Source organism: Trachypithecus francoisi, unplaced genomic scaffold, assembly GCF_009764315.1.
Source record: "Trachypithecus francoisi isolate TF-2019V2 unplaced genomic scaffold, Tfra_2.0 Lachesis_group21, whole genome shotgun sequence".
Classification (NCBI taxonomy): Eukaryota; Metazoa; Chordata; class Mammalia; order Primates; family Cercopithecidae; genus Trachypithecus; species Trachypithecus francoisi.
In genome coordinates, this window is record NW_022681467.1 from 23,648,253 (window position 1) to 23,670,030 (window position 21,778).

Sequence of the window (21,778 nt, forward strand, 5' to 3'; positions counted from 1 at the left end):
TAAAACTGCAGGCTTCTTTGGGGCTCTCACCTGTGTTCTGGTCTTTTTGCACACCTCTCACTGGTGGGTAACTGGGATGGACTGGGACAACTGTCTTTCATTTTAACCAGTTCTAAGAAAAAGGCACATGAGTCAAACTTTTTTCATGGATGGACAGGTAACTCAATTTAGAAATTATAAGAGGTATTGCACTTCTTTAAAAGCTGAAGTGCCCAATTTACGAAATGGCTCAGTGCATTGGTTTTCCACCACTCTTTGAGGTGAAATACTTTTCTCTTACTTGACAGGTAATCTTTTCTTCTTCTTTTTTTCCCTCTGTAACCTGTCTGAGCCTAGTCTTTAAAATATGTGTGTCTGCCAGGATTACTTTTCATTACATCTCTGTGAGACTCAAAGTCAGATTGTATAACGCCGCTGAGGTAACTTTGTAGGCTGAAGGAAGCTGGATGCTGAGGTGTTCAGAAAGTGTCATGGTCACCTTATTCTCTTCTAAATTATCCTTCCTCACTTCCCTACCACCAGGTTCTGAACCTCAACAGCAAAAACAAAAGGTATGTTTGGTTGCTTCAAGCTCCAAGGAAGCACAGACAACCACCTTCCAGACAGGGCAACCAACTCTTCCAAGTTTGCCCAGGACTTTCCTGGATTTAGCACCAAAGGTACCATGTTCTGGAAAACTCCTTAGCTGTGGGTATACCAAGACAGTTGGCCACTCAACTCCTGGATCCCTTCTTGACCCTTCCCTTACACTTCCGTTTCTGAACCCTAGTACTGGCAGCTGCAAAAACATAATCTGAACATAAATCTCAGTCTTCTCTGCTGTCATCCTGAGACCTCAGGCATACATCAACTTTCAATACATAAAAGGAAAAAAAGAACAACGTATCCCACCAGCCTGGTACGTCGGATATTTAAATTTCTGCATGCCCCCCATTACCTCTCCAACTATTTATGTATACGTATTCCTAGATGTAGATTTTAAACAAATGTTTGATCATAATACTTTCATAATACTTTTTTTTTTTTTTTGAGACAGAGTCTCCCTTTGTCACCCAGGCTGGATGGAGTACAGTGGTGTGATCCTGGCTCACTGCAACCTCTGCCTCCCAGGTTCAAGCCGTTCTCTCACCTCAGCCTCCTCAGTAGCTGGGACTACAGGTGTGCACCACCACCGCTGGCTAATTTTTGTATTTTTAGTTGCAACAGTGTTTCACCATTTTGGCCAGGCTTGTCTCAAACTCTTGACCTCAAGTGATCTGCCCGCTTTGACCTCCCAAAGTGCTGGGATTATAGGCGTGAGCCACCACGCCTAGCCTATATATGCTTTTGCATTTTCCTGCATATATTTATCATTTAAGTGACATGAATGTCAAAACTAAACGTGTCACTCAAGTTTGTTTCTTACAATGTGGGCAGTGAGCTTTACTGGAGTCTTCAGTGAAGGCTTAGATCTGGGTGAAAAATTTCAAGATTTCTGTGGAAGTAGAGTATTTGGATTTATAAGATAAAAGACTTTTTATTTTATTTTATTTATTATTATTATTTTTTTTTGAGACGGAGTCTCGCTCTGTCGCCCAGGCTGGAGTGCAGTGGCGCGATCTCGGCTCACTGCAAGCTCCGCCGCCTCCCGAGTTCATGCCATACTCCTGCCTCAGCCTCCCTAGAAGCTGGGACTACAGGCGCCCGCCACCATGCCCAGCTAATTTTTTTGTATTTTTAGTAGAGACAGGGTTTCACCGTATTCGCCAGGATGGTCTCGATCTCCTGACCTCGTGATCCGCCAGCCTCAGCCTCCCAAAGTGCCGGGATTACAGGTGTGAGCCACCGTGCCTGGCCAAGATAAAAGACTTTTTAAAGGATAACATGAAATTCTTGTGATAAAAGTGTTCTATATCAACTATTGTTGTGATTCCCCAACTTTGCACATAGAGTAAAATTGCATTGAACTAATTAGGCACACACAAATGAACGCATGCAGACCTGGTGAAATCTGAAAATCAGTGGATCATTATCAGTATCAGGCTGGTTATGAAGTTCTAGTATAGCTATGCAAGATGTTACAGCCAGGCACGGTGGCTCATGCCTTTAATCCCAACACTTTGGGAGGCTGAGGTGGGTGGATCACCTGAGGTCAGGAGTTCAAGACCAGCCTGGCTAACATGTTGAAACCCCGTGTCTACTAAAAATACAAAAAATAGCTGGGCGTGGTAGCGGGCACCTGTAATCTCAGCTACTCAGGAGACTGAGACAGGAGAATCACTTGAACCCAGGAGGCGGAGGTTGCAGTGAGCCGAGATCATGCCACTGCACTCCAGCCTGGGCAGCAAGAGCGAAACTCCGTCTCAAAATAAAAAAAGATGTTACTGTTGGGGGAAACTGAGTAAAGGGTATGAAAGGGTATGTGGGATCGCTCTGTATTGTTTCTTAAGAACTACACGAGTCTGCAATTATCTTTAAAAGTTTAATTAGATCTTTTAAAAATAAACAATTTACGGTTGGGTGTGGTGGCTCACGTCTGTAATCCCAGCACTTTGGGAGGCTGAGGCAGGTGGATCATTTGAGGTCAGAAGTTCGAGACCATCCTGGCTAACATGGTGAAACCCTGTTTCTACTGAAAATGCAAAAATTAGCCAGGCATAGTGGCTCACACCTGTAGCCCTACCTACTTGGGAGACTGAGGCACAAAAATTGCTTGAACTTGGGAGGTGAAGGCTGCAGTGAGCCAAGATCGCCCCACCGCACTCAAGCCTGGGCATCAGAATGAGACACTGTCTCAAAAAATAAAAATAGGGGCTGGGCGCGGTGGCTCAAGCCTGTAATCCCAGCGCTTTGGGAGTCCAAGGCGGGCAGATCACAAGGTCAGGAGATCGAGACCATCCTGGCTAACACGGTGAAACCCCATCTCTACAAAAAAAAATACAAAAAATTAACCGGGCGTGGTGGCGGGCGCCTGTAGTCCCAACTACTCAGGAGGTTGAGGCAGGAGAATGGCGTAAACCCGGCAGGCAGAGCTTGCAGTGAGCCAGGATCACACCGCTGCACTCCAGCCTGGGTGACAGAGCGAGACTCCGTCTCAAATAATAATAATAAGAAGAAGAAGAAGAAGAAGGCCGGGCACTGCGGCTCACGCCTGTAATCCCAGCCCTTTGGGAGCCCCGAGACTGGTGGATCACTTGAGGTCAGGAGTTCGAGACCACCCTGGCCAACGTGGGGAAATCCTGTCTCTACTAAAAATGCAAAAATTTAGCTGAGTGTGATGTCGCATGCCTGTAATCCCAGCTACTTGGGAGGCTGAGCTGGGAGAATTGCTTGAACCTGGGAGGCGGAGGTTTCATTGAGCTGAGATTGTGCCACTGCACTCCAGCCTGGGTGACAGAGAGAGACTCTGTCTCAAAAAAAATAAAATAAATAAATAAACAATTTCGTAGAAAGTAACTTTGAAATCCTTGTGAGATGCTCAGTAATGCATTATACATAGTTCATTTTCCTCCTTTCAAAGAATGCCCCCCCTCAAAAAGAAAGAAAAGAAAAGAATAAAAAGAGAAAAACTAAATGAAGAAAATGCCAAAGGAAAAACTGAGATTACCAGTTTATTCCTAAGTGGTTAGTACGTTGGTACTCATCTTTGATGTCTTCAGGAAGCTGTTTGCAAGGAGCCCTCATGTAGTATAGAAAAGGCAGTGGGGAACACATCAGCCAGAGAAAAGGGAAACCTCTTAAAGGGTGAATTGCCTTTAAGTGGTTCAGAATTGCTGTTGTCATCTAGGAGGTTAATAGCAGACTTTTCATTAGTGTCATTTCTCTCTCTGATTATTAGCCTTCGATGACTTACTTCTTTTTTTTTTGCGTGGGGGACGGAGTTTCGCTCTGTAGCCCAGGCTGGAGTGCAGTGGCGCTATCTGGGCTCACTGCAAGCTCCGCCTCCTGGGTTCACGCCATTCTCCTGCCTCAGCCTCCGGAGTAGCTGGGACTACAGGCGCCCGCCACCACGCCTGGCTAATTTTTTGTATTTTTAGTAGAGACGGGGTTTCACCATGTTAGCCAGGGTGGTCTCGATCTCCTGACCTCGTGATCCGCCCGCCTCGGCCTCCCAAAGTGCTGGGATTACAGGCGTGAGCCACTGCGCCCGGCTCGATGACTTACTTCTGACCAGTAGCTTTCAAACTTTTTTTTTTTAAACTACAACCTTTAGTAAGAAATAACTTTTACTTCAAAACCCCAAATGAATAAATGCGTGTGTTTGTGTGTTTACATATATATGTAACTGAAACAAAACTTTCACAAAACAGTGCTCACCCTTATATGTGGTACATGATGATATTTTCTATTCTACTTAATTTTTAAAAATACTAGTTATGGCTCAGTAATTTTTAAGTTCTTAATTCTCAACCTGCAATTTGGAGAAACACTACCTCAGCCCGCTAAGTGAAGTAGTCTAAACTTTTTAGCATGACATTCAGGGCCTTCCTCATCTAGCTCCATTTGCCTTCCCATCGCTGGCTCCCACTCCACCTCTATAGCTAAGTGACATGTTCAGCATTTCTTGAACCAGCCTCACGCTTCCCTTCTCTGTGCCTTGACACTGATCCCTTTCCCCAGGTCTCCTTCCCTTTTGTTCATATTCTCACCTCTTGGCTCCTGTAGTCTACAGTCTGTGGTAGCATTAGTATGGAGTGTCTGTCGCTCTTCAGAGTTGTCCATGAGATCAGGCATGTGTCCTAGTCATCCTAAGTTCACATGTTACTCCTGTGAATTCTCCCCTGAGTTGACCAATGTTTTTGGCCAAAACTTTTGACCAATGTTTAAAAAAATTTTCTTTTTATGAAGTCACAATAAGAAATACATTTTCTATTAGATGAAATACATGCATTCATTAAATATATTTGTGCAAAACTGACTGAAACAATTTCATGACATATCCATACTATTTGCGCCTTCATATTTTGTATTCTTTTCTAATTATTTCTTTTCTTTAACCCATTACTTGATTCCAAAAACCACAGATTGGAAAACATTGATCTAGGTCATCTTTCCTCACTCTGTCATCTGCAGAAAGCTCTGTTACCTTTATATTGTATTACGTGTGTGTGTGTGTGTGTGTGTGTGTATATATATATATATTTTTTTTTCTTTTCTTTTTTTTGAGACGGTGTTTCGCTCGTGTTGCCCAGGCTGGAGTGCAGTGGCACAGTGTCGGCCAAGTGCAACCTCCACCTTCTGGGTTCAAGTGATTCTCCTGCCTCAGCCTCCCAAGGAGCTGAGATTACAGGCACCCGCCACCACACCTGACTAATTTTTGTATTTTTAGTAGAGATGGGATTTCACCATATTAGCCAGGCTGGTCTTGAACTCTTGACCTCAGGTGATCCGCCTGCCTGGCCTCCCAGAGTGCTGGAATTACAGGCATGAGCCACCACACCTGGCTTCTTTTTTTTTTTTGAGACAGGATCTCGCTCTGTTACCCAGGCTGGAGTGCGATGTTGGGACCTTAGCTCACTGCAACCTCCACCTCCTGGGTTCAAGAATATGTTCTCTTATAAAATCACTGTTAGAAAGAAGTCTTTATTGTTTCAAGACTCACAGAGAAGACCGTTCATTTCATTTCTTTTTGTTCCCACAAGAAGATTTGTAGAGAATGTTTATTGCAGCATTTTTTTCATAGTAAAAAAATTTTAAACAATATAAGTAATAGGGCAATGGAGAAACTGTTTTAGTTGTACAATTAAATATGAGGAAATTAAAATGAATACACCAGATACAAACATTTCAGTATGGAAAACCTTAATATGATGCATAATGGAAAAGCAGGTTACAAGATGATACACATATTATCGTTAAGGTATATTAAGGCCAGGCGCGGTGGCTCAAGCCTGTAATCCCAGCACTTTGGGAGGCCGAGGCGGGTGGATCACGAGGTCAGGAGATCAAGACCATCCTGGCTAACATGGTGAAACCCCGTCTCTACTAAAAATACAAAAAACTAGCCGGGCATGGTGGCGGGCGCCTGTAGTCCCAGCTACTCCGAAGCTGAGGCGGGAGAATGGCGTGAACCCGGGAGGCGGAGCTTGCAGTGAGCCGAGATCGCTCCACTGCACTCCAGCCTGGGCGACAGAGCGAGACTCCGTCTCAAAAAAAAAAAAAAAAAGTATATTAAAATATATAACTACTATATGTTGTTTATATATATATGCATACCTATACCGATTTGAATGACAGACAACATTAGATAAAGCTTACCTCAGCCAGGCACAGTAGTTCACATCTGTAATCCCAACACTTTGGGAGGTCAAGGTGGGTGGATTGCCTGAGCCCGGGAGTTGGAGAACAGCCTGGGCAACATGGCGAAACCCCATCTCTACCAAAAAAAAAAAGCCGAAAATTAGCCGGATATGGTGGTGCATGCCTGTAGTCGCAGATACTCAGGAGGCAGAGGTAGGAGGATACCCATCACTGGAGCCCTGGAAGTCGAGGTTGCGGTGAGCCGAGATTGCACCACTGCACTGCAGCCTGGGCATGGGCGTGACAGCCTGCTTCCCCCACCAAAAAAAAAAGAAGAAGAAGAAGAAAGGAAAAATAAAAGAGCTTACCCCTTGGCAAAAAGGGAGAGGAAATAGGATAGGTGCTGGGTTTTGTTTTTATCTTTCAAATGTTGCTTTTAACACTGAAATCAGAAGCAAACATAGCAAAATGTTAACATTTGCTAAATCTAGGTAGTAGGTACAAGAGTGTCTACTACCTTATATTCTTTTTTTTTCTTATAAACCTGTATTGCCATCTTAGAATGCCATTATTACCTGTCTCCAAGCTACTTCTCTGAAAGCAGAGCACATTAGCCATGATCTGAGGTTTTAGATTAAGTTATACTCAAGCCTTGTCTTTCTTGTACTTAGATGCCACATCTGGCTATGCTTTGTAAGTATTTACTAGACAGTGTTTGCAGTGAGTTCAAGTTACATGGCCATTTCCTCAGCAGGACAGGGGAGGCAGTCTTTCTGGGCTAAGCTGTTTGCATTTTCATGTGTTGAGCCACTATTTTTTTTCTGGATTAAGTGTTAAGGCAGGAGGCATCTAACCTTAAAAGTTCAGGGTATTAGAACAAGACAGATGATAAGATTATACCTGTTAAAGACTTTGATAGCAACCAGGGTCTTATGGAATCCTACTGTTTGGACATCACTATTTCCCACAGAAACAGATATCATTTGTAAGATTTTTTTTTTTTAAATCTGCCATTCTCCTGTGACAACACACTCATTTGTTTCAATTTGCATATTTCAATTTGATCTCCAGTCCTGAGTTGTTTTCTATGACTTCTCCCCCAATCATTCTTTATTATTATTAATTCTTTTAATTTATTTATTAATTTTTTTTTTTTTGTACAGACCAGGTCTCACTATGTTGCCCAGGCTGGCCTTGAACTTCTGACCTCAAGCAATCCTCCTGCCTTGACCTCCCAAAGTGCTGGGAATTTATAGGTGTACACCACCCCACCCAGCCATTTCTTTCTTTTTTTTTTGCGACAGTCCCACTCTGTCACCCAGGCTGGAGTGCAGTGGCGCCATCTTGGCTCACTGCAACCTCCACCTCTAGGGTTCCAGCAGTTCTCCTGCCTCAGTGTCCCAAGTAGCTGGAATTACAGGCACCTGCCACCACACCCGGATAATTTTTTGTATTTTTATTAGAGATGGGGTTTCACCACGTGAGCCAGGCTGGTCTGGAACTCCTGACCTCAAGTGATCTGCCCACCTCAGCCACCCAAAATGCTGGAATTACAGGCATGAGCAGTCACGCCTGGCTTCACCCAGCCATTTCTTTGTTATTATTATTATTAATACACCTTATAATTTAGAGCAATTTAGACTTACATAAAAATTGAGCGTTATTAATGCTATTAACATCTTAGTGTGGTGCATTTCTTATAATTAATGAGCCAATATTGATAAATTATTACTAAGTTTATACTTTAAGTTTCATTCTTTGTGCTGTATAATTCTTTGTGTTTTATTTTTGTTTTTGTTTTTGTTTTTATTTTGTTTTGACACAGGGTCTCGCTCTGCCGCCTAGGCTGGAGTGCAGTGGCATGATCTTGGCTCACTGCAGCTTCTGCCTCCTGGGCTCAAGTGATTCTCCTGCCTCAGCCTTCAGAGTAGCTGGGATTACAGGCATGTGCAACCATGCCGGATTAATTTTTGTATTTTTAGTAGCATCGGGGTTTCGCCATGTTGGCAAGACTGGTCTCGAACTCCTGGCCTCATGTGATCCTCATGCCTTGGCCTCCCAAAGTGCTGGGATCACAAAGATGTGAGCCACCACGCCCAACCTTTTTTTTTTTTTTTTTTTTTGAGACAGTGTCTCACTATATTGCCCAGGCTGGAGTGTAGTGGCTCGATCTTGGCTCAGTCAACCTCTGCCTCCCATGTTCAAGCGATTCTTCTGCCTCAGCCTCCCCAGCAGCTGGGATTACAGCCACCCACCACCTCGCCCGGCTAATTTTGTATCTTTAGTAGAGATGGGGTTTCATCATGTTGACAGGCTGATCTCGAACTCCTGACCTCAAGTGCTTTGCCCACCTTTGCCTCCCAAAGTGCTGGGATTATAGGTTTGAGCCACTATGCCCAGCCTGTGTTGTATAATTCTATAGGTTTTGAATGATAAGTTTTGAATATATAGGTTTTGAAATGTATGATGTCATGTATCTACCATTACAGTGTAATACAGAATAGTTTCACTGCCACTTCATTTTTATCTCTATACTCCAGTGCCTAGTACAGGGCTTGCAAATGTTCCATGAATGTGTAATAATATCCCATCTAAAATTAAATATGAGCAAAATAAATTCAATAGTACAGTACATTTAAAGAATAATTTGCCACAACCAAATAGAATCTCTCCTGGGAATAAAAAGGATGGTTTAAAATTAGAAAAATGTGTTAATGTATCCCATTAGTATGTCAGATAAGATAAATAATAAAAGACAATATATAGAGAAAAATCAGAATTCAGAGCATACTCCTTTCAAAAAATATGAAAATTAGAATGCTTTATTAACATAAAGATGATATTTCTTTTTTTTTTTTGAGACGGAGTCTTGCTCTGCCGCCCAGGCTGGAGTGCAGTGGCCGGCTCTCAGCTCACTGCAAGCTCCGCCTCCCGGGTTCACGCCATTCTCCTGTCTCAGCCTCCCGAGTAGCTGGGACTACAGGCGCCCGCCTCGTCGCCCGGCTAGTTTTTTGTATTTTTTAGTAGAGACGGGGTTTCACCGTATTAGCCAGGGTGGTCTCGATCTCCTGACCTCGTGATCCGCCCGTCTCGGCCTCCCAAAGTGCTGGGATTACAGGCTTGAGCCACCGCGCCCGGCCAAGATGATATTTCAATTAACAATCAACATTGGCAGGGCACGGTGGCTCAAGCCTGTAATCCCAGCACTTTGGGAGGCCGAGACGGGCGGATCACGAGGTCAGAAGGTCGAGACCATCCTGGTTAACATGGTGAAATCCCGTTTCTACTAAAAAATACAAAAAACTAGCCAGGCGAGATGGCGGGCGCCTGTAGTCCCAGCTACTTGGGAAGCTGAGGCAGGAGAATGGCGTAAACCCGGGAGGCGGAGCTTGCAGTGAGCTGAGGTCACCACTGCACTCCAGCCTGGGCGACAGAGCGAGACTCCGTCTCAAAAAAAAACAAAAGCAACTAACATTTAGCCAGGCACGGTGGCTCACGCCTGTAATCCCAGCATTTTGGGAGGCTGAGACGGTTGGATCATGAGGTCAGGAGATCGAGACCATTGTGGCTAACATGATGAAACCCCGTCTCTACTAAAAAAAATACAAAAAATCTAGCCGGGCGTGGTGGCGGGCACCTGTAGTCCCAGCTACTCGGGAGGCTGAGGCAGGAGAATGGCGTAAACCCGGGAGGCAGAGCTTGCAGTGAGCTGAGATCCGGCCACTGCACTCCAGCCTGGGCGACAGAGCAAAACTCCGTCTCAAAAAAAAAAAAAACTGGCCGGGCGCTGTGGCTCAAGCCTGTAATCCCAGCACTTTGAGAGGCCGAGACGGGCGGCTCATGAGGTCAGGAGATCGAGACCATCCTGGCTAACGCGGTGAAACCCCGTCTCTACTAAAAATACGAAGAAAAACTAGCCGGGCGAGGTGGCGGGCGCCTGTAGTCCCAGCTACTCGGGAGGCTGAGGCAGGAGAATGGCGTAAACCCAGGAGGCGGAGCTTGCAGTGAGCTGAGATCCGGCCACTGCACTCCAGCCTGGGCGACAGAGCGAGACTCTGTCTCAAAAACAAAAAACAAACAAAAAAAAAACCCAATCAACATTATGTTCAAAGAGACATTTTCCTTTTCTTTTTGTTTTTTTTTTGGGACGGAATCTTACTGTGTTGCACAGGTTGGAATGCAGTGGCATGATCTCGGCTCACTGCAACCTCTGTTTCCTGGGTTTGAGCGATTCTTCTGCCTCAGCCTCCAGAGTAACTGGGGCTACAGGCTTGCACCACCATGCCCGGATAATTTTTGTATTTTTCATAGAGACAGAGTTTATCATATTGGCCAGGCTGGTCTTGAACTCCTGACCTTGTGATCTGCCCGCCTCGGCCTCCCAAAGTGCTGGGATTACAGGTGTAAGCCACCACACCTAGCCCAAAGAGGCATTTTCTAATGGGCACAAACGAGGATGGCAGCTGTCTTACTGTTTTGTGTAATTCCGGAAGTTCTAGCTAATGCAGTAAGATGAGAGACAGAAATAAGAGTTACAATTTTGTGAAAGGAATTCTCATTATTATCAAGATAATAGGATTGAAAAAAAAGAAAAAAACAAGAAAACAAACTGAAAATGTGTTAAAATCAGTAAGAGTTCAATAAGACAGCTGAACATATAATAAAGATACCAAAGTGAAAAGCTTTCCTATATAGCAATGACCAGTTAGAAAAATTAATGGGTTAGGAAGAACCTTTCATAAATAGCAACCTTAACTAGAAATATGTGGGACCCCTTAAGTAAAAAAGTCAAAATTGTACTAAGACCAAAGGAAAAAAAATGACAAAAATCTACTTAAGATTTTTATCTTAATGTAGTAGTAAAAAGTTGCAAACAAGTTGGGTTTGGTGACCCATACCTGTAGTTCCAGGTACTTGGGGCACTCAAGCAGGAGGATTGCTTGAGCTCAGGAATTTGAGACTGTGGTGCACTGTGATGGCGCCTGTGAGTAGCCACCGCACTCCAGCAAGACTCCATCTAAAAAAAAGTGTAAACAACCTAAATGTCTCCCAAAAGGAGAATTATTTATGCCCTCTGCTCCACCCTCTTTTTTTTTTTTTTTTTGGAGACAGGATCTCACTCTGTCACCCAGGCTGGAGTACAGTGGTATGATCATAGCTCACTGTAGCCTTAAACTCCTGGGGTCAAGCCATACTCCTGAGTAACTGGGACTATGGACACATGCCACCATGCCCAGCTAATATTTTAAAAATTTTTTGTAGGCTGGGCACGGTGACTCACGCCTGTAATCCCAGCACTTTGGGAGGCCAAGACAGGTGGATCACGAGGTCAAGAGATCAAGACCATCCTGGCTAATGTGGTGAAACCCTGTCTCTACTAAAAATACAAAAAATTAGCCGGGCGTGGTGGCGGGTGCCTGTAGTCCCAGCTATTCAGGGGGCTGAGGCAGGAGAATGGCATGAACCCGGGAGGTGGAGCTTGCAGTGAGCCGAGATCTCGCTACTGCACTCCAGCCTGGGCGACGTGCAAGATTCCGTCTCAAAAAAAAAAATTTTTTTTTTTTTGTAGAGGTGGCATCTCACTTTGTTGCCCGGGCTGGTCTCAAATTTCTGGCCTTAAGCAATCCTCCTGCCTTGGTCTCCCAAAGTACTTGGATCACAGGTGTGAGCCCCTGTGCCCAGCCTATTTATACCCCACATTGTTCCAAAATTATTTTAAGCTACCTTTCATATTATACTCTATTACATAAAAATAAATAATTCAGGTAGGGAGGAATGTGAGGGATGGGCCACAGATTTTATTCGGAGCTTTCTAGCCGCCAGAGTCAAGAAGGAATGTGATCCATCTTCATACCATAAAATATTGAATTGCTTGCAATAAACATCTCTTCTAGTACTAAGACCAAAGAGAAAATTTTCTTATGGGTCTCCGAGAGAAGATACCATATAGAACAGACAATGATCATTTGGTCCACTAAACAAAACAGTAACTGACTTTATAGAGCTGTTTCTTGTTGAAGTTCCTTGTCACACAGTGCCAGTGAGCAGCTTTGTGAAGAGTATTTGCAGGGGGTGGTGAGGTTGGTGATGGTTGTGGCTGGGATGAACATGAGGATAGGCTGGTGCACTGGTCTGAGGGTCAGCTCAATGGAGTGGTATATTTTAGAGATTATGGTTCTCACCTGATATGTTCTGCTACCCTGGTGTTCTATGAATCTTCACAAGTTGGCCACTGAATTTTTATCAATGTGTTACATTTATTTTTGCAACTGGTGAGGATCAAAACTGCTAAGAAATCTGTCAGATAGTGGTGTGTGGGATAAGATCTGCAGCAGCCACGAGGAGTGCCAAGCAAGAGGCAAGAAAAGCCACTTAGACCAGCACCAAGGAGTGTGTAACGGGGGCTGGAATGAACTCTGTTCTGTAAATGTTCCCTCAACTTACATGTTGATGAGTGCTGTGGAGAGCAGGTAGTCTGTGTTTGGTCAGGGTTAGGTCCATATGCTTTTGTAGTTGACTGGGGTAGTTGACAGTCCCTGAGGCAGGTGGAGAAGCCTCATGAGCTGAGATGCTTGAACAGAAGGCTGACTCACTTCCACACAGAGGTGGGAAGAAGTAGCTAAGGGCATACCAAGATTTTCCTTAACTTCGGGTCTGATCTAACACATGTTGGAAAGGGCAGTCAAGGTTTCCACATCTCTATGTCATAGAGCATAATAGCCACATTTTAGTCTAGAAGAACTCTTATTTTCTTTTACTTTATTTTATTTTTTGAAACAGGGTCTCACTGTCACTCAGGCTGGAGTACAGTAGTAGCACAGTCATAGCTCAGTGTAACCTTGCACTCCTGGCCTCAAGTGATCCTCTTGCCTCCGCCTCCCAAGTAGCTAGTACTAGAAGTGTGCACCACCACACCTAACTAATCTTTATTTTTTTGTAGAGACGGGGTCTTGCTGTGTTGCCCGAGCTGATCTCAAACTCCTGGGCTCACGTGATCCTCTCACCTTAACCTCCCAAAGTGTTCGGTTTATAGGTGTGAGCCACTCTGCCTGGCTTTGTTTTTTCTTGACTGTCTGTCAGGGCCAAGAGGGGAAGAGGAAACTGCCTGGGACAGTGAAAAGAAAACCCTCTCAAGTCCTAGAGCCCCCTAACCTCAGCCATCTGCTGGCGGCCAGCGCCGTTCTGCATTTGCCTGTCTCTAGTGTCATCATCTGTGTCAGTAGTGTATTGTCTGCTTTCCTTTGGCATCCTAGGCTTGCTTTTCCCAGGAGGAATGTTTTATTTCATTGGCTTGGCTGTATATTTATTTTAATGGTTCTATATTCAATTAAAGTGAATGGCTTAATTTTACTTTTAAAACAAACTGACAGGAAGCTACTGTGCTAGTTGGGCAGGGAAGCTGGGGAAAATGCTGCTGTACATGAGTTCTGGTGTCCTGCCTTAAAAGAAATAACTGTAGGAGTTCTGAGGATATTTGCAGACACAATGCATCAGATACGTCATTCATTTTTACTTATTGTGGAGAACACGAAAGGTATCAGAAGCCTGGAGGCATTGTTAATATAATCTTTCAGAAAAGGAATTGTAGAAACTTTAGTCCATGTGGATTCCAGGCCAGATTCTAAAATTCTCTGGCAAAGCAAAGGTGTGTGTGCCTCAAAGTGGGAAGCACTAGGACTTTCAACACAGGCTCACAAAGAACAGGAGACTTTAGGCCAGGGGCTTTCTACCCCATGAGATTCATGTTACTTCTATCACGATGAACTTAAAGCCAAATAGTATAACCTACTTATGTACACACGCTAATGTGTGTAGGTCCACACACACATACACACCCTTCCCCCACCACACACAGAATGCCCTAACATTACTATAAAGGAAAAAGTTTTAGGTATGATAATAAAATTTATTCTCATGTATAAATGTTTGGGTGTGACCATATTAGAAGGCATAAAGAAATATTCGGAAGCTTCTACTATCATGCAGGAGCATGTGGAATGCAGACTGCTACAAATGCAGACTGACTGAGGTGGAGAGCTTTGCTCTCGGTGATGTGATTTTCAGAAATGGTGGGCATCTCTTGGTAAAGGTCTGAACAAAACCAAGTATGATCTTCCTTTGGCTTACATGGAAGTTCCCATCCTAGGAAATTTAGCATATATGAAAACCATGTTTAACAATACTTTGTGTTTATATGTAAAACTGAGTTAGGGGCTAAGCTGAGATAATATACATTTACAAGGCCCATGACAGATCTTCACTGTGCAGCAACTGTCCACTCAAATGTTGCAGGACGCTCAGTATGCCTGGCTCCCGCAAGTGGCTCCTACTGATGATGACAACAAAAGGGGCCCAGAGGGTGACCCTGTCCCTGTCGGGCTAACAGAATTTTTCATGGCCATGACTGTCAGGGAGAAAAGCATAAATGGCTCGCTGGCCTCACCAAGGACTTGAGTTCCACTGGAGAGGTCTGCCACTGGGAGGGGTGTTTTCAGTGGCTTCCCTGCTTCTCTACGGAGTGACCATTAAAATGACTGCTTGAATTGGATCGTTAGTTGTCCTTTTTTTTTTTTTTTTTTTGAGGCGGACTTTTGCTCTTGTTGCCCAGGCTGGAGTACAGTAGCACAATCTTGGCTCACTACAACCTCCACCTCCCAGTTCAAGTGATTCTCCTGCCTCAGCCTCCCAAATAGCTGGGATTACAGGTGCCCGCCACCGTACCCAGCTGCTTTTTGTATTTTTAGTAGAGATGGAGTTTCCCCATGTTGGCCAGGCTGCTTTTGAACTCCTGACTTCAGGTGATCTGCCTGCCTCGGTCTCCCAAAGTGCTGAGATTACAGGTATGAGCCACCACGTCCGGCCTAGATGTCCTTTTAAGGTGCTTTTCAACCCTAATAATTTCTGTCTTTTTTTCCTTCCTTTCTTCCCTCCCTCCCTCTCTCTCTTCCCTCCCTCTCTCTTGCCTCTCTTCCCTCCCTCTCTTCCCTCCCTCTCTTCTCTCCTCTCTCTTCTCCCCCTCTCTCTCTCTCTCTCCCTCTCTTCCCTCCCTCTCTCTCTTCCCTCCTTCCCCTCTCTCTTCCCTCCCTCTCTCTCTCCCTCCCTCTCTCTCTTCCCTCCTCTCTCTCTTCTCTCCTCTCTCTCTCTCCCTCTCTCTCTTCTCCCTCTCTTCCCTCCTCTCTTTTCCCTCCCTCTCTCTCTTCCCTCCCTCTTTCTCCCTCTCTCTCTTTCCTCCCTCTCTCAACCTTCCTTCTCTCTCTTCCCTCCCTCCCTCCCTAACTTCCTCCCTCCCTCCTCCCTCTTCTCTTTTCTTTCTTTCTGTCCCTCCAACTTCCTTCCTCCTTCTGTTCTTCTTTTTTTCTTCTTTTCTTTTCTTTCCTTTTTTTTTTTTTTTTGAGACGGAGCCTCGCTCAGTTGCCCAGGCTGGAGTGCAGTGGCGCGATCTTGGCTCACTGCAAGCTCCACCTCCTGAGTTCATGCCATTCTCCTGCCTCAGCCTCCCAAGTAGCTGGGACTACAGGTGCCCGCTGCCACGCCTGGCTAATTTTTTGCATTTTTAGTAAAGACAGGGTTTCACTGTGTTAGCCAGGATGGTCTCGATCTCCTGACCTCGTGATCCGCCCGCCTCAGCCTCCCAAAGTGCTGGGATTACAGGTGTGAGCCACCACGCCCGGCCTCTTCTTTTCTTTTTTCCTTTGAGACAGGGCCTCACTCTGTCACCCAGGCTGGAATGCAGTGGTGTGATCATAGCTCATTGCAGCTTTGAACTCCTGAGCTCAAGTGATCCTCCCACCTCAGCCTCCCAAATAGTTGTGACTACAGGTGCATATCAGACATAGCAAGACCCTTACAACTTTTTGTTTTAGAGATGGGCCTCTACAACAAGACCAGCTATGTTTCCCAGGCTGGTGTTGAACTTCTGGGCTCAAGCAGTCTACCACCTCAGCCTCCAAATGTTGGGATTACAGGCATGAGCCACCACACCCAGCCTCTAATAAATTTTCTATTTCTTTTTTTTTTTTTTTGAGGCGGAGTCTCACTCGGTCGCCCGGACTGGAGTGCAGTGGCCGGATCTCAGCTCACTGCAAGCTCCGCCTCCGGGTTCCGCCATTCTCCTGCCTCAGCCTCCCGAGTAGTGGGACTACAGGCGCCCGCCACCTCGCCCGGCTAGTTTTTGTATTTTTAGTAGAGACGGGGTTTCACCGTGTTAGCCAGGATGGTCTCGATCTCCTGACCTCGTGATCCGCCCATCTCGGCCTCCCAAAGTGCTGGGATTACAGGCTTGAGCCACCACGCCCGGCCTACATTTTCTATTTCTTAATGATGTTTTTGACTCATTGTTTTCATTTTAATAAGAAAACATAATTGCATTGACAAGTATTAAATGACAAGGATGCTTACCACCACTACAATTATTTTTTGTGACCCTTTCCATTCTGAACACTCTGTCCTTTCTCTGAGCTCAGCTACTTTTGCCATTCCCTTCCTGTGGCCACCCCCAGCACAGCTGATGGGCTTTGCCTCCATTGGATCTTTGGAACAGCTGTTGGCCAGAGAACTGGCAGTCTTTGCTAACCTGTTGAGCCTGCCATAGAAGTCTTCTCTATAATTTTTCAATGACTGATTTTTCCCCAACATCATGTATAGGATATAAGGAAAGTGAGTATAGACTGTTGAGAGCGTGTGTGTTCAAGTTTTTGTTGCTATCCTGTTTGATTCTCTTAAGAATCAACTTCTGAAAATTTAGAATTGAATTTTACATTTTCTAATACTTAGTTTTATTTCTTATTTAAGGCTGCTTCTGATGCTTGGAAGCTATCCTCTCAGCCACAAAGATGGTAATAAATCTTTGCCTCCCACAGTTCAGACCAAGAATTCACTGCAACAAGGTAAACAAAACAAATATATATACATAAATATATGCTATCTTTGTCATGTGTTTCATCATTTCCTGCCTTATGTGTGTGGATTTGATTCAGGCTTACTGCACTTTTGCCCTTGTTACTTTAGATTCCATCAGATGGTATTTAGGTAAGCATGGGGCAGGCTCACCTCTGGAATCACACAGCGCCATGATGAGGTGAGCTGTGACTCATTTTGTGCAGGGTCCTCTTCACTGTGCTCTTTGTTCTTTGATGATCAATCTCAAGTCTTGTCAAAGTCATAGCAAAGGTAGAAATACTTTCTCTCCCCCGCAGTTCTCTCCCCAGATACTGTTTTGAAGGCAGTTTTGGTTGGATTGGGCAGGATTTTGTTGCTTGCTTTTTTTTGGGCGGGGGGGGAGGGCAAGGAGGTGAGGGATATGGGGTCTTACCATGTTGCCCAGGCCTATCTAACTCCTGGGCTAATGGGATCCTCCTGTCTCAGCCTCCCAAGTAGCTGGAACTATAGGTGTGTGCCAACATACCCAGCTAAGTTGCTCGTATTTTTAAGGTTGGGCAACACTTGGGGACATGGTTGCCCTTGGCCTTTGATCTGATCTTGGGTGCCTGCAGAAAAATCTGGGACAATTCAGTTTAATAGAGGAAATTTTAAAACGAGGAACCTCAGGCTTAAGCGTTTTCTTACAAGCGACAAATTGTCTTCATTTGGATCATTGTATCTTGCTTTTTTTATTAAATCTAGATATCAGCTGATGGTTATGAAGTAGAAAATCTCATCTCTGAAGATCTCACAAAGAGAAGTCATGGTTTCAGGACAGAGTATTTCATTAAGCCACCAGTCTATGTGACAGTTTCATTTCCCTTTAATGTGGAAATCTGTAGGATCAACATAGACCTCACAGCTGGGGGAGGTCAGAACGTCACTGGCCTGGAAATGTATACATCTGCCTCATCTAGCAGAGTGTCTTGGAATACTCCCCAGTGCCGGACCCTGGGCCCAGCTGAGCCATCTGTCCCAGACAAGGAGGCGTTCACCTTGGTAGGCAAAGTCTTACTGAAAAACCAGAGCCAAGTGGTGTTTAGCCACAGGGGCTTCAAGGCCAGGCCCCCTTTTGGCCCGATGGAAGCCACACTCCCCTCCCCTGCTGTTGTGGCCCAGGAGCTCTGGAATAAAGGGGCTCTTTCCCTTAGCCATGTGGCCCACCTAAGGATCTGTATCACCCATGTGACAGGCGGCGGTATCCCTTGTATCAAGCGGTTAGAAGTGTGGGGTCAGCCGGCCAAGACCTGCTCCCAGGAGGTGATAGACAGCATCCTGTTGGTCGCCTCAGAGAACCTGCCTCAGGATGTGGCTCTGCAGGCTCCAACCTTGCCCATGGAAAGTGACTGTGACCCCGGGGACGAGTCTGAGAGCCAGCAGGCCCCCTCCAGCCTGCAGAAGCTGGCCGAGATCATTCAGGATGTGCCTGAGGAGTTCCTGGATCCCATCACCCTGGAGATCATGCCTTGTCCCATGCTGCTGCCCTCAGGCAAGGTCATTGACCAGAGCACGCTGGAGAAATGTAACCGCAGTGAAGCCACATGGGGCCGAGTGCCCAGTGACCCTTTCACGGGGGTAGCTTTTACTCCACACTCTCAGCCCCTGCCTCACCCCTCCCTCAAGGCCCGGATTGACCATTTCCTGCTCCAGCACTCCATCCCTGGCTGCCACCTGCTTGGGAGAGCACAGACGGCATTGGCAGTGATCCCTTCTTCCATTGTTCTGCCCTCTCAGAAAAGGAAGATAGAGCAGGCTGAACATGTCCCAGACAGTAACCTTGGTATAAATGCTTCTGGTTTTTCTGCCACAAGCCCTTTGGTCTTACCCACTACCTCAGAGCACACTGCTAAGAAAATGAAAGCCACCAATGAACCCAGCCTGACACACATGGACTGTTCGACAGGTAATTCAACATCCTGTGTCTGCGGCCAGGCTCATCCATCTCCTTCCCAAGAGCTCTCGCTCTGCTGCCCTTTGCTTTGTGCTTGGCCAGTTTACATTCCCAAGGCTGTGCCTGTGCTGCCTCCTTCCCGTTTCCCATCCTGGGGCCCCTCAGCTTTGTCTTCAGATTAGGGACAACCTGGAGCCTTGGAGGGGTTCCATGTGTTCTCATCTATTCTCGTCTGTTCCGAAGCTTCAGTCTGCATGTTTCGCTCCTCTGCTGGTGATGGTCCCATGGGCACTATTGCCTTCCTTGGGGTCCCTTTATGTGCCCTGGCCTGGTCAACAGTTTTTCCTGGGTTTGAAGCCTCTAGTCAGAGCTGCTGGGAGGAGAGATGCCAGTCGCTCAAAGCAGAGTATGTCTTCTGGTGCCTTCTTTGTGTTACTCATGCATCAGTGGGCTCCTCTTGGTGTTGTTTCTGTCACAGAGGTACAAGGATACGTTGCATGGAGGTTCTCTGTGCCCCCTCCACCCCTGCCACCATGTGGCATGAGGACACAGAAAAGGAAAAAGGACTAGGTTTGTGGGCCTTCCTTTCAGGACAGGGTTACTGAAGAGAAAAGCCACACTGAAGAAGGTGTACTCAGTAAATGTGTGGACAAATTGCAACATTTTCTTTGTATTTCTTTTCTGTTGTTTTTTCTGTTTTTCTTCTTTATTGCATTTGGCAGGATCCACCAGGTAAAATTGCAACATTCTTTTTTTTTTGAGATGGAGTCTGGCTCTGTTGCCCAGGCTGGAGTGCAGTGGTGTGATCTCGGCTCACTGCAAACAAACTCCACCTTCTGGGTTCATGCCATTCTCCTGCCTCAGACTCCCGAGAAGCTGGGACTACAGGTGCCCGCCACCATGCCCGGCTAATTTTTTGTATTTTTAGTAGAGACGGGGTTTCACCATGTTAGCCAGGATGGTCTTGATCTCCTGACCTCGTGATCCACCTGCCTTGGCCTCCCAAAGTGCTGGGATTACAGGCATGAGCCACTGCGCCCGGCTTCTATTTTTTTTTTTTTTTTTTTTTTTGAGATGGAGTCTCGTCACCAGACTGGAGTGCAGTAGCATGATGTCAGCTCACTGCAACCTCCACCTCCCAGGTTCAAGAGATTCTCCTGCCTCAGCCTCTGGAGTAGCTGGGATTACAGGCACGTGCCACCAGGCCCAGCTAATTTTCATATTTTTAGTAGAGAAGGGTTTCACCATGGTGCCCAGGATGGTCTCGATCTGTTAACCTCGTGATCTGCCTGCCTCGGCCTCCTAAAGTGCTGGGTTCTGTGAGTCACTGCGCCCAGCCTGCAACATTCTTGAGTATGAGATTTAAGGATCCTGGCTTCCTGCCTCTTCCCTGGGGTGTTGCCAGTGATTTCTGGGGCCAGTGATGCTGCTGTCACCTGAGGTGAGTAGCCCTGGTTCACTGGGTGACCTCTGCAGCTGAACGTGTTCAGTGTGAATGCCTCAGCATAAGCCAGATGTTGGATCTTAGGCTGAGATAGATGTTTTTTTGTTGTTGTTGAGATGGAGTCTCACTCTGTTACCCAGGCTGGAGTGCAATGGTGTGATCTCAGCTCACTGCAACCTCTGCCTCCCAGCTTCAAGCAATTCTCCTGCCTCAGCCTCCCGAGTAGCTGGGATTACAGGCATGTACCACCACACTGGCTAATTTTTTGTATATTTAGTAGAGACAGGGTTTCACCAGGTTGGTCTCGAACTCGACCTCAGGTGATTCACCCACCTTGGCCTCCCAAAGTGCTGGGATTACAGACATGAGCCACCGCGCCTGGCCTGAGATAGATGTTTTTATCATATTAAAGAAGTATTGGTTATCTATTGCTAGGTAATAAATTACCCCAAAACTTACTGGCTTACAGCAACAAACATTCATTGTCTCATAACTTCTGTGAGTCACAAATCCTAGCATAACTTGGCTGAATTCTCTGCTTCAGGGTCTCCCATGGCTGCCATCAAACTGGTGACCGAGGCTGTGGTCATCTCAAGGATCAACTGGGGAAGCATTTACTTCTAGTCTCACCCGCATGATTGTTGCAAGATTCAGCTCATTGATGCATTGTTGGACTGAGGCCTCACTTGCTGGTTGGTTGTTGGCCAAAGGCTGCCTTCAGTTCTTTGCCACATGGGCCTCTCCATAGGGCAGTGCACTGTGTGGCAGCTGTGCATTCCAGAGAGAGTGCACAGATGAGGGAAATCCATCTTTTAGAATGTAATATTGAAAGTCGCACTCCTCACTTCTATTGTATTCTTATTTTTCCCAAGGTATTTGTTAATTGCTTATTTATAATATCAAGAGAAATGATTTCTTGCCCTCCATCTTCATATTTCTTACTTCGAGAACACAGATCAGTGACAAACTTCTGTGTAATTCAACCCAAAGAATTCCTTCTTTCCTTCCTTCCCTCCCTCCCTCCCTCCCTCCCTCCCTCCCTCCCTCCCTCCCTCCTTCCTTCCTTCCTTCCTTCCTTCCTTCCTTCCTTCGAGATGAAGTCTCACTGTGTCACTCAGGGTAGAGTGCAGTGGTGTGATCTCAGCTCACTTCAATCTCTGCCTCCCGGGTTCAAGCAATTCTCATGCCTCAGCCTCTGGAATAGCTAGGACTACAGGTGCGTACCACCACACCTGGCTGATTTTTGTATTTTTAAGACAGAGTCTTACTGTGTTACCCGGCCAAGAAATTCTTTATATTCCAAA

The 21,778-nt window shown here is 45.8% G+C and overlaps 1 protein-coding gene across 7 annotated transcripts in view; it reads left to right on the forward strand.

Annotated features, from left to right (window-relative positions):
- The window catches only part of UBOX5 (U-box domain containing 5), a 55,862-nt gene that overhangs the window by 22,378 nt on the left and 11,706 nt on the right, over window positions 1-21,778 (forward strand). For 3 of the 7 annotated variants that reach the window (XM_033185851.1, XM_033185845.1, XM_033185850.1), the window contains exons 2-3: window positions 17,011-17,105; window positions 17,842-19,042. In XM_033185851.1, the coding sequence (XP_033041742.1) occupies window positions 17,052-17,105; window positions 17,842-19,042 (1,255 nt within the window). In that variant the 5' untranslated portion in view covers window positions 17,011-17,051. Of the gene's footprint in view, window positions 1-522; window positions 660-1,138; window positions 1,159-15,849; window positions 15,871-17,010; window positions 17,106-17,226; window positions 17,297-17,841; window positions 19,043-21,778 lie in introns of those variants that run through there. The other 4 variants (XM_033185847.1, XM_033185849.1, XM_033185848.1 and 1 more) reach the window with 4 other exon arrangements.